The 13,248-nt window shown below is 36.1% G+C and overlaps 1 protein-coding gene across 2 annotated transcripts in view; it reads left to right on the top strand.

Annotated features, from left to right (window-relative positions):
* The first annotated feature begins 1,517 nt into the window (after positions 1-1,517).
* Positions 1,518-13,248, top strand: part of rbms1b (RNA binding motif, single stranded interacting protein 1b) — an 88,485-nt gene continuing 76,754 nt past the window's right edge. For both annotated transcript variants that reach the window (XM_061971762.2, XM_061971763.2), the window contains exon 1: positions 1,518-1,678. In XM_061971762.2, coding sequence (XP_061827746.1) covers positions 1,628-1,678 — 51 coding nt within the window. In that variant the 5' untranslated portion in view covers positions 1,518-1,627. The remainder of the gene's footprint in view (positions 1,679-13,248) is intronic.

Raw genomic sequence — 13,248 nt, forward strand, 5'->3', positions numbered from 1 at the left:
TGTTTTAATAGTGTTTTAATAGACGGAGGAGACAAAGAGTTATTATTTTATTTTAAATATATATTGCATGTTTTAATAGTGTTTTAATAAATGGAGGAGACAAAGAGTTATTCTTTTATTTTAAATATATATTGCATGTTTAAATAGACGGAGGAGGCAAAGAATTATTATTTTTAATTTAAATATATATCGCATTTTTTTATTTTTTTTCAATAGACGGAGGAGACAAAGAGTTATTATTTTTAATCTTAAATATATGTTGCGTATTTTAATATTGTTTTAATAGCTGGAGAAGACAAAGAGTTTTTATTTTATTTTAAATATATATTGCATGTTTAAATAGATGGAGGAGGCAAAGAGTTATTATTTTTTATTTAAATATATATTTCGTATTTTAATAGTCTTTTAATACATGGAGGAGACAAAGCGCTATTATTCTTATTTTAAATATTTATTGCGAATTTTAATACTGTTTTAATAGAAGAGCAGACAAATAGGTATTATTTTTATTTTAAAGATATATTGCATGTTTTAATAGTGTTTTAATAGACGGAGGAGACAAAGAGTTATTATTTTATTTTAAATATATATTGCATGTTTTAATAGTGTTTTAATAGATGGAGGAGACAAATAGTTATTCTTTTATTTTAAATATACTTTGCATGTTTTAATAGTGTTAGACGGAGGAGACAAAAAGTTATTCTTTTATTTTAAATATACATTGCATGTTTTAATAGTGTTTTAATAGACGGAGGAGACAAAGAGTTATTATTTTATTTTAAATATATATTGCATGTTTTAATAGTGTTTTAATAGCTGGAGAAGGCAAATAGTTTTTATTTTATTTTAAATATATTTTGCATGTTTAAATAGACGGAGGATGCAAAGAGTTATTATTTTTTATTGAAATGTATATTTCGTATTTTAATAGTCTTTTAATACATGGAGGAGACAAAGCGCTATTATTCTTATTTTAAATATTTATTGCGAATTTTAATACTGTTTTAATAGAAGAGCAGACAAATAGTTATTATTTTTATTTTAAAGATATATTGCATGTTTTAATAGTGTTTTAATAGACGGAGGAGACAAAGAGTTATTGTTTTATTTTAAATATATATTGCATGTTTTAATAGTGTTTTAATAGACGGAGGAGAAAAAGAGTTATTCTTTTATTTTAAATATACATTGCATGTTTTAATAGTGTTTTAATAGACGGAGGAGACAAAGAGTTATGAGGACAAACCAGTCGATGGAATGTTAAGTATGCATCCTGGAACAGTCCAAATAAAACATATTTTTAAAATAACAAAATAGAGTTTGTAAAGACATTTAAATGCGGTGAAATGTTAATAGTACGGCCATAAAGGTGCTAATATGTCAGCGATACAGTAGAATGTGTTTATTAGAGGAGAATGTCGGGACAGGAGCACCCCTCCGCTACATGTGACAATGGTTTAGTCCAACCCTCCACTTCTCACTTCCACTCAGCACGACAACATTCCAGGCTGGCCCGCAGACCAAGTTGGATCCAGGGTGTCGGTGCCGATACCAGCTGTGTGTTTCCACTATGCTTGGAGTTCCATTCACATTTGTCTCATCGTAGCGCCAACTATTCACACCGAAGATGATTTTTTCCAACCCAGGAAACACACTACGGACTCCCTTTCGCAAGCAGGTAACTCCACTCCTCGTCAACTCTTTAAAAGTCCACCGTTCTCCTTACAAACGCCATCTTGTTTGTTTTGGTGAAAGGGTGCGTTCAGGGTAGCGTGTGGCTTTCAGAGGTCGTGCTGCGTGCACGTGTGACGTTCAGGGTCCCGTTTGAGTATTGTACCGAACATGTAAGGTTGCGTTCAGGGTCCTGTTTTAGTATTGTACTGATAATGTAAGGTTGCGTTCAAGGTCCTGTTTGAGTATTGTACTGATAATGTTAGGTTGCGTTCAGGGTCCTGTTTGAGTATTGTACTGATAATGTAAGGTTGTGTTCAGGGTCCTGTTTAAGTATTGTACTGATAATATAAGGTTGCCTTCAAGGTCCTGTTTGAGTATTGTACTGATAATGTTAGGTTGCGTTCAGGGTCCTGTTTGAGTATTGTACTGATAATGTAAGATTGCGTTCAGGGTCCTGTTTAAGTATTGTACTGATAATGTAAGGTTGTGTTCAGGGTCCTGTTTAAGTATTGTACTGATAATATAAGGTTGCATTCAGGGTCTTGATTGAGTATTGTACTGATAATGTAAGGTTGCTTTCAAGGTCCTGTTTTAGTATTGTACTAATAATGTAAGGTTGCGTTCAGGGTCCTGTTTAAGTATTGTACTGATAATGTTAGCTTGCGTTCAGGGTCCTGTTTAAGTATTGTACTGAAAATGTAAGGTTGCGTTCAGGGTCCTGTTTAAGTATTGTACTGATAATGTAAGGTTGCGTTCAGGGTCCTGTTTAAGTATTGTACTGATAATGTTAGGTTGCGTTCAGGGTCCTGTTTGAGTATAGTACTGATAATGTAAGATTGCGTTCAGTGTCCTGTTTAAGTATTGTACTGATAATGTTAGGTTGCGTTCAGGGTCCTGTTTGAGTATAGTACTGATAATGTAAGATTGCGTTCAGGGTCCTGTTTAAGTATTGTACTGAAAATGTAAGGTTACGTTCAGGGTCCTGTTTAAGTATTGTACTGATAATGTAGGGTTGCATTCAGGGTCTTGATTGAGTATTGTACTGATAATGTAAGGTTGCTTTCAGGGTCCTGTTTTAGTATTGTACTAATAATGCAAGGTTGCGTTCAGGGTCCTGTTTAAGTATTGTACTGATAATGTTAGGTTGCGTTCAGCGTCCTGTTTAAGTATTGTACTGATAATGTAAGATTGCGTTCAGGGTCCTGTTTAAGTATTGTACTGATAATGTTAGGTTGCGTTCAGGGTCCTGTTTGAGTATTGTACTGATAATGTTAGGTTGCGTTCAGGGTCCTGTTTGAGTATTGTACTGATAATGTAAGGTTGGGTTCAGGGTCCTGTTTAAGTATTGTACTGAAAATGTAAGGTTGCATTCAGGGTCCTGTTTAAGTATTGTACTGATAATGTAAGGTTACGTTCAGGGTCATGTTTAAGTATTGTACTGATATTGTAAGGTTGCATTCAGGGTCCTGTTTAAGTATTGTACTGATTATGTAAGGTTGCGTTCAGAGTCCTGTTTGAGTATAGTACTGATAATGTAAGATTGCGTTCAGGGTCCTGTTTAAGTATTGTACTGATAATGTAAGGTTGTGTTCAGGGTCCTGTTTAAGTATTGTATTGATAATATAAGGTTGCATTCAGGGTCTTGATTGAGTATTGTACTGATAATGTAAGGTTGCTTTCAAGGTCCTGTTTGAGTATTGTACTGATAATGTTAGGTTGCGTTCAGGGTCCTGTTTGAGTATTGTACTGATAATGTAAGGTTGTGTTCAGGGTCCTGTTTAAGTATTGTACTGATAATATAAGGTTGCCTTCAAGGTCCTGTTTGAGTATTGTACTGATAATGTAAGGTTGCGTTCAGGGTCCTGTTTGAGTATAGTACTGATAATGTAAGATTGCGTTCAGGGTCCTGTTTAAGTATTGTACAGAAAATGTAAGGTTATGTTCAGGGTCCTGTTTAAGTATTGTACTGATAATATAAGGTTGCCTTCAAGGTCCTGTTTGAGTATTGTACTGATAATGTAAGGTTGCGTTCAGGGTCCTGTTTGAGTATAGTACTGATAATGTAAGATTGCGTTCAGGGTCCTGTTTAAGTATTGTACTGAACATGTAAGGTTACGTTCAGGGTCCTGTTTAAGTATTGTACTGATAATGTAAGGTTGCGTTCAGGGTCCTGTTTGAGTATTGTACTGATAATGTAAGGTTGCGTTCAGGGTCCTGTTTGAGTATTGTACTGATAATGTAAGATTGCGTTCAGGGTCCAGTTTAAGTATGGTACTGATAATGTAAGGTTGTGTTCAGGGTCCTGTTTAAGTATTGTACTGATAATGTAAGGTTGCGTTCAAGGTCCTGTTTGAGTATTGTACTGATAATGTTAGGTTGCGTTCAGGGTCCTGTTTGAGTATTGTACTGATAATGTAAGGTTGCGTTCAGGTCCTGTTTAAGTATTGTACTGAATGTAAGGTTGCGTTCAGGGTCCTGTTTAAGTATTGTACTGATAAACTGATAATGCAAGGTTGCGTTCAGGGTCCTGTTTGAGTATTGTACTGATAATGTAAGGTTGCGTTCAGGGTCCTGTTTGAGTATTGTACTGATAATGTAAGATTGCGTTCAGGGTCCAGTTTAAGTATGGTACTGATAATGTAAGGTTGTGTTCAGGGTCCTGTTTAAGTATTGTACTGATAATGTTAGGTTGCGTTCAGGGTCCTGTTTAAGTATTGTACTGAAAATGTAAGGTTGCGTTCAGGGTCCTGTTTGAGTATAGTACTGATAATGTAAGATTGCGTTCAGGGTCCTGTTTAAGTATTGTACTGATAATGTAAGGTTGCGTTCAGGGTCCTGTTTTAGTATTGTACTGATAATGTAAGGTTGCGTTCAAGGTCCTGTTTGAGTATTGTACTGATAATGTTAGGTTGCGTTCAGGGTCCTGTTTGAGTATTGTACTGATAATGTAAGGTTGTGTTCAGGGTCCTGTTTAAGTATTGTACTGATAATATAAGGTTGCCTTCAAGGTCCTGTTTGAGTATTGTACTGATAATGTAAGGTTGCGTTCAGGGTCCTGTTTGAGTATAGTACTGATAATGTAAGATTGCGTTCAGGGTCCTGTTTAAGTATTGTACTGAAAATGTAAGGTTACGTTCAGGGTCCTGTTTAAGTATTGTACTGATAATGTAGGGTTGCATTCAGGGTCTTGATTGAGTATTGTACTGATAATGTAAGGTTGCTTTCAGGGTCCTGTTTTAGTATTGTACTGATAATGTAAGGTTGCGTTCAGGGTCCTGTTTAAGTATTGTACTGATAATGTAAGGTTGCATTCAGAGTCCTGTTTGAGTATTGTACTGAAAATGTAAGGTTGCGTTCAAGGTCCTGTTTAAGTATTGTACTGATAATGTTAGGTTGCGTTCAGGGTCCTGTTTGAGTATTGAACTGATAATGTAAGGTTGCGTTCAGGGTCCTGTTTGAGTATAGTACTTATAATGTAAGATTGCGTTCAGGGTCCTGTTTAAGTATTGTACTGATAATGTTAGGTTGCGTTCAGGGTCCTGTTTAAGTATTGTACTGATAATGTTAGGTTGCGTTCAGGGTCCTGTTTAAGTATTGTACTGAAAATGTAAGGTTGCGTTCAAGGTCCTGTTTAAGTATTGTACTGATAATGTAAGGTTACGTTCAGGGTCCAGTTTAAGTATTGTACTGAACATGTAAAGTTGCGTTCAGGGTCCTGTTTAAGTATTGTACTGAAAATGTAAGGTTGCGTTCAGGGTCCTGTTTAAGTATTGTACTGATAATGTAAGGTTACGTTCAGGGTCCAGTTCAAGTATTGTACTGAACATGTAAGGTTGCATTCAGGGTCCTGTTTAAGTATTGTACTGATAATGTAAGGCTACATTCAGGGTCCAGTTTAAGTATTGTACCGAACATGTAAGGTTGCGTTCAGGGTCCTGTTTTAGTATTGTACTGATAATGTAAGGTTGCGTTCAGGGTCCTGTTTGAGTATTGTACTGATAATGTAAGGTTGCGTTCAGGGTCCTGTTTTAGTATTGTACTGATAATGTAAGGTTGCGTTCAAGGTCCTGTTTGAGTATTGTACTGATAATGTTAGGTTGCGTTCAGGGTCCTGTTTGAGTATTGTACTGATAATGTAAGGTTGTGTTCAGGGTCCTGTTTAAGTATTGTACTGATAATATAAGGTTGCCTTCAAGGTCCTGTTTGAGTATTGTACTGATAATGTAAGGTTGCGTTCAGGGTCCTGTTTGAGTATAGTACTGATAATGTAAGATTGCGTTCAGGGTCCTGTTTAAGTATTGTACTGAAAATGTAAGGTTACGTTCAGGGTCCTGTTTAAGTATTGTACTGATAATGTAGGGTTGCATTCAGGGTCTTGATTGAGTATTGTACTGATAATGTAAGGTTGCTTTCAGGGTCCTGTTTTAGTATTGTACTGATAATGTAAGGTTGCGTTCAGGGTCCTGTTTAAGTATTGTACTGATAATGTAAGGTTGCATTCAGAGTCCTGTTTGAGTATTGTACTGAAAATGTAAGGTTGCGTTCAAGGTCCTGTTTAAGTATTGTACTGATAATGTTAGGTTGCGTTCAGGGTCCTGTTTGAGTATTGAACTGATAATGTAAGGTTGCGTTCAGGGTCCTGTTTGAGTATAGTACTTATAATGTAAGATTGCGTTCAGGGTCCTGTTTAAGTATTGTACTGATAATGTTAGGTTGCGTTCAGGGTCCTGTTTAAGTATTGTACTGATAATGTTAGGTTGCGTTCAGGGTCCTGTTTAAGTATTGTACTGAAAATGTAAGGTTGCGTTCAAGGTCCTGTTTAAGTATTGTACTGATAATGTAAGGTTACGTTCAGGGTCCAGTTTAAGTATTGTACTGAACATGTAAAGTTGCGTTCAGGGTCCTGTTTAAGTATTGTACTGAAAATGTAAGGTTGCGTTCAGGGTCCTGTTTAAGTATTGTACTGATAATGTAAGGTTACGTTCAGGGTCCAGTTCAAGTATTGTACTGAACATGTAAGGTTGCATTCAGGGTCCTGTTTAAGTATTGTACTGATAATGTAAGGCTACATTCAGGGTCCAGTTTAAGTATTGTACCGAACATGTAAGGTTGCGTTCAGGGTCCTGTTTTAGTATTGTACTGATAATGTAAGGTTGCGTTCAGGGTCCTGTTTGAGTATTGTACTGATAATGTTAGGTTGCGTTCAGGGTCCTGTTTGAGTATTGTACTGATAATGTAAGGTTGCGTTCAGGGTCCTGTTTAAGTATTGTACTGAAAATGTAAGGTTGCGTTCAGGGTCCTGTTTAAGTATTGTACTGATAATGTAAGATTGCGTTCAGGGTCCAGTTTAAGTATTGAACTGATAATGTAAGGTTGTGTTCAGGGTCCTGTTTAAATATTGTACTGATAATGTTAGGTTGCGTTCAGGGTCCTGTTTAAGTATTGTACTGATAATGTTAGGTTGCGTTCAGGGTCCTGTTTAAGTATTGTACTGAAAATGTAAGGTTACGTTCAGGGTCCAGTTTAAGTATTGTACTGAACATGTAAAGTTGCGTTCAGGGTCCTGTTTAAGTATTGTACTGAAAATGTAAGGTTGCGTTCAGGGTCCTGTTTAAGTATTGTACTGAACATGTAAGGTTACGTTCAGGGTCCTGTTTAAGTATTGTACTGATAATGTAAGGTTGCATTTAGGGTCCTGTTTAAGTATTGTACTACCGTAATAATGTAAGGTTGCGTTCAAGGTCCTGTTTAAGTATTGTACTGATAATGTTAGGTTGCGTTCAGGGTCCTGTTTGAGTATTGTACTGATAATGTTAGGTTGCGTTCAGGGTCCTGTTTGAGTATAGTACTTATAATGTAAGATTGCATTCAGGGTCCTGTTTAAGTATTGTACTGATAATGTAAGGTTGCGTTCAGGGTCCTGTTTGAGTATTGTACTGATAATGTAAGGTTGCGTTCAGGGTCCTGTTTGAGTATAGTACTGATAATGTAAGATTGCGTTCAGAGTTCTGTTTAAGTATTGTACTGATAATGTAAGGTTACGTTCAGGGTCCAGTTTAAGTATTGTACTGAACATGTAAGGTTGGGTTCAGGGTCCTGTTTAAGTATTGTACTGATAATGTAAGGTTACGTTCAGGGTCCAGTTTAAGTATTGTACTGAACATGTAAGGTTGCGTTCAGGGTCCTGTTTAATTATTGTACTGATAATGTAAGGTTACGTTCAGGGTCCAGTTTAAGTATTGTACTGAACATGTAAGGTTGCGTTCAGGGTCCTGTTTAAGTATTGTACTGATAATGTAAAGTTACGTTCAGGGTCCAGTTTAAGTATTGTACTGAACATGTAAGGTTGCGTTCAGGGTCCTGTTTAAGTATTGTACTGAAAATGTAAGGTTGCGTTCAGGGTCCTGTTTAAGTATTGTACTGATAATGTAAGGTTACGTTCAGAGTCCTGTTTGAGTATTGTACTGATAATGTTAGGTTGCGTTCAGGGTCCTGTTTAAGTATTGTACTGAAAATGTAAGGTTGCGTTCAGGGTCCTGTTTAAGTATTGTACTGATAATGTAAGGTTACGTTCAGGGTCCAGTTTAAGTATTGTACTGAAAATGTAAGGCTACATTCAGGGTCCAGTTTAAGTATTGTACTGAACATGTAAGGTTGCGTTCAGGGTCCTGTTTAAGTATTGTACTGAACATGTAAGGTTGCGTTCAGGGTCCAGTTTAAGTATTGTACTGATAATGTAAGGTTGCGTTCAGGGTCCTGTTTAAGTATTGTACTGATAATGTAAGGTTGCATTCAGGGTCCTGTTTAAGTATTGTACTGATAATGTTAGGTTGCGTTCAGAGTCCTGTTTAAGTATTGTACTGATAATGTAAGGTTGCATTCAGGATCCTGTTTAAGTATTGTACTGATAATGTTAGGTTGCGTTCAGAGTCCTGTTTGAGTATTGTACTGAAAATGTAAGGCTGCGTTCAGGGTCCTACTTTGTTTTTCACAATCTTACTGGGAATAATGGACATGAATACTACAGTATACAATATGTAAAAATACTATACTATACAATATGTGAAAATACTATACTATACAATATGTAAAAATACTATACTATACAATATGTGAAAATACTGCTGTATACAGTATGTGAAAATCCTACAGTATACAGTATGTGAAAATACTACATTATTCAGTATTAAAATACAATATAGCGTATGTAAAATACTACAGTATGAACATATTATAGTATGAAAATACTACAATGTACAGTATGTGAGAATACTACAGTATATATGTTGAAAGTACTACAATACACAGTATGAAAATACTACAATTTACAGTCTGTAAAATACCACAGTACGAACATATTATAGTATGAAAATACTACAATATACAGTATGTGAGAATACTACACTCTACAGTATGAAAGTACTACAATATATAGGATGTATAATACTACAGTATATAGTATGGAAATACTACAATTTACTGTCTGTAGAATACTACAGCATACAGTATGAAAGTACAACATTATACAGTATATAGAATAATACCATATATAGTATGACAATACTACAATACACTGTATGTACAAGACTAAAGTATACAGTATGAAAGTAATACAATATACAGTGTGTAGAATACTACACTATATAGTATGAAATACTACAATATACAGTATGTAGAATACTACAGTATACAGTATGAAAGTAATACAATACACAGTATGAAAATACTACAGTATACAGTATAAAAGTACTACAATATACAGTGTGTAAAATACTACATTATTTAGTATGTAAATACTACAATATACAGTCTGGAAAATACTACAGTATACAGTATGAAAGTACTACAATATACAGTATATATAATACTACATTATATAGTATGAAAATACTACAATATACAGTCTGTAAAATAATACATTATGAAAGTACTACATTATACAGTATGTATAATATTACAGTATATAGTATGAAAATACTACAATATACTGTATGTGGAATACTACAGCATACAGTATGAAAGTACAACAGTATGTAGAATACTACCGTGTATAGTATGAACATACTATAATACACTGTATGTACAATACCAAAATCTACAGTATGAAAGTACTACAATATACATTATGTAGAATACTACAGTATATAGTATGATAATACTACAATCTACTGTATGTAAAATGTATGTATATATATATATGTGTGCGTGGATGTATATTGACAGTGTATGCATGTATGCATATATATATATATATTTGTATGTATGTATGCATGTGTGTGTATATATATATATATATATGTGTGTGTGTGTGTGTGTGTGTGTGTGTGTGTGTGTGTGTGTGTGTGTGTGTGTGTGTGTGTGTGTGTGTGTGTGTGTATTGACAATATCTGCTTGTAAGCATATATGTATGTACATATCAGTGAGGTGCAGTCAGGGGAGGCAGGTGAGGCGTTGCCTCACGTGCCAACATGGAAAGAAAAAGAAATGTAAAAAGAAAGAAAAAAAATTAAATTGTTATATGTATCCAGTGATTATACTATAAAGTTATTTTCCATTTAACTTCACCAGTTTTAGATTATTTTTTATTCAAAATCGCTGAATTTTCACATTTGCCGTTCAAATACTGAGAAGAGACTTGCGGTGAGGCAGCAGCCAGTTGTGCCTCAACATGGATTGCGCAATGACTGGGCTAACTGCTGGCCTGCTGTGCAGTGAGACTGTATTGCTATATGAATTATATTATACATTTCCATAGTTTAGTTAGCTGAGGTATATAATGTACAGTGTATTTTGTCAACAACTGTATGTGTGTAACGTATTTCTTGTGCTGAGCAATCATAAAACGGCTGCGAAGACGCACTGTGTGAGGCTCGCAGTAATCCCGCCTCCTGGTGGTAGAGGGCGCTAGTGATCCCAGAGATCATTCTTGCGACTACTCGGCTGCAGAAGAAGTGACAACAAGCAGCAACAGTTAGCAGCGATCGTTTATTTGGACTTTTAACATGGAGGATTACATATCTAAAATAAAACAGTTTTCTAAACTGAACTTTCAATGGAAGCAGGAGGTAATAATTAAAGGAAGATCTCCATCGAGACAGAGAGACTTTTAAAACTGAAGAAAGATAAGGAAGACTTCTATAAACAAGTTTTCGATGCTTTTGTTCAGAAGGAGTGGCGCATGGACTTCATTTATAAGTAAAGGTAAGACCATAATAACGTTTTTTTCTTAATTAAATGTGCTTTTTTGTGTGCTACAGTTTGTATGTGTAAAGTTAAAGTTAAGTTAAAGTAGCAATGATTGTCACACACACACTAGGTGTGGTGAAATTTGTCCCATCCCCTTGATCACCTCCTGGGAGGTGAGGGGAGCAGTGAGCACCAGCGGCGCCGCGCCCGGGAATCATTTTTGGTGATTTAACCCCCAATTCCAAGCCTTGATGCTGAGTGCCAAGCAGGGAAGAATGCTGGTATGAGCTTTTAAACATAACCCGTTAACTGCTGCCAATCAAATGGTGAATAAGATACTCTTTAGGGTTCATATGTTTGTAAATCTGACTGTGATGAAGTCAGTGCCTCACCAGCCATCAACCTCACCGCACGTCACTGGTACATATATATGTATGTATGTATGTATGTATGTATGTATATTTATATTGACGTATTGATGGCATATTTGTTCATGTTGTTATCTTTCTGCATGGGCGAGGCCGCTACTTTGAGTATTGTACAGTATTGTACAGTACGACAGGCTGAGCTGGTCTGCTGCTGACTGATAAGATGTGGTGACTCTCCTCACACAGCACGCACTAAACAAGATGTGGTGAATGGAAGCAGAATTGTCCTTCACAGAGAAAGAAAGTTTCACTCTTCATTTGGAAGTCAAGTCGATGAACGCTTGTTTGTTAATCCATTCATTTGTTTTTCTTGCTATATTTGTCCTTTTAATGTTCACATGCATGAGACTCACTTTTAATTAATGTGTATATATATATATATATATATATATATTTCATATATATTATAATAGTATATGTTATTATGTATATATATATATATATATATATACATGCATACACTGTCAATATACATATATACACACACATATATACATACATTTTGCATACAGGATATTGTAGTATTTTCATACTACATACTGTAGTATTCTACGTACTGTATATTGCAGTACTTTCATACTGTATACTGTAGTATTTTACATAGTGTATTGTAGTATGTTCATATATACGGTAGTATTCTACATACCGTATAATGTTGTACTTTCATACTGTATGCTGTAGTATTCTACATACAGTACATTGTAGTATTTTCCTACTATATACTGCAGTATTATACATACTGTATATTGTAGTATTTTCATACTAAATAATGCAGTATTTTACATACTAAATAATGCAGTATTTTATGTACTGTATATTGTAGTACTTTCATACTGTATACTGTAGTATTTTACATACAGTATATTGTAGTACTTTAATACTGTGTATTGTAGTACTTCCATATTGTAATATTCTCACATACTGTATATTGTAGTATTTTCATACTATAATATGTTCATACTGTGGTATTTTACAGACTGTATACTGTAGTATTTTCATACTGTGTATGTATGTATATATATATATATATATAGATGTCTTAATAAGGTTATCCAAAAAATAGTGCTCGATACCGTAGTAGAGCGCAATATATGTATGTGTGGGAAAAAAATCACAAGACTATTTCATCTCTACAGGCCTGTTTCATGAGGGGGGTACCCTCAATCATCAGGAGATGATCTCCTGATGATTGAGGGTACCCCCCCTCATGAAACAGGCCTGTAGAGATGAAATAGTCTTGTGATTTTTTTCCCACACATACATATATATATATATATATATATATATATATATATATATATAAAACACTGTCTTAGTTTCATTTGATCGCGAGAACCCAACTTTGAACCCAATGCGACGTCAGCCTAAAATGAACGTGTTATTATTCCATCCATCCGAGGTTGGGTCGCGGGGGCAGCAGCCTAAGCAGGGAAGCCCAGACTTCCCTCTCCCCAGCCACTTCGTCCAGCTCTTCCCGGGGGATCCCGAGGCGTTCCCAAGCCGGCCGGGAGACATAGTTTTCCCAACGTGTCCAGGGTCTTCCCCGTGGCCTCCTACCGGTCGGACGTGCCCGAAACACCTTCCTAGGGAGGCGTTCGGGTGGCATCCTGACCAGATGCCCGAACCACCTCATCTGGCTCCTCTCCATGTGGAGGAGCAGCGGCTTTACTCTGAGCTCCTCCCGGATGACACAGCTTCTCACCCTATCTCTAAGGGAGAGCCCCGCCACCCGGCCGCTTGTACCTGTGATCTTGTCCTTTCGGTCATAACCCAAAGCTCATGACCATAGGTGAGGATGGGAACGTAGATCGACCGGTAAATTGAGACCTTTGCCTTCCGGCTCAGCTCCTTCTTCACCACAACGGATCGATACAGCGTCCGCATTACTGAAGACGCCGCACCGATCCGCCTATCGATCTCACGATCCACTCGTCCCTCACTCGTGAACAAGACTCTGAGG

Source organism: Nerophis lumbriciformis, linkage group LG13 (assembly GCF_033978685.3).
Source record: "Nerophis lumbriciformis linkage group LG13, RoL_Nlum_v2.1, whole genome shotgun sequence".
NCBI lineage: Eukaryota > Metazoa > Chordata > Actinopteri > Syngnathiformes > Syngnathidae > Nerophis > Nerophis lumbriciformis.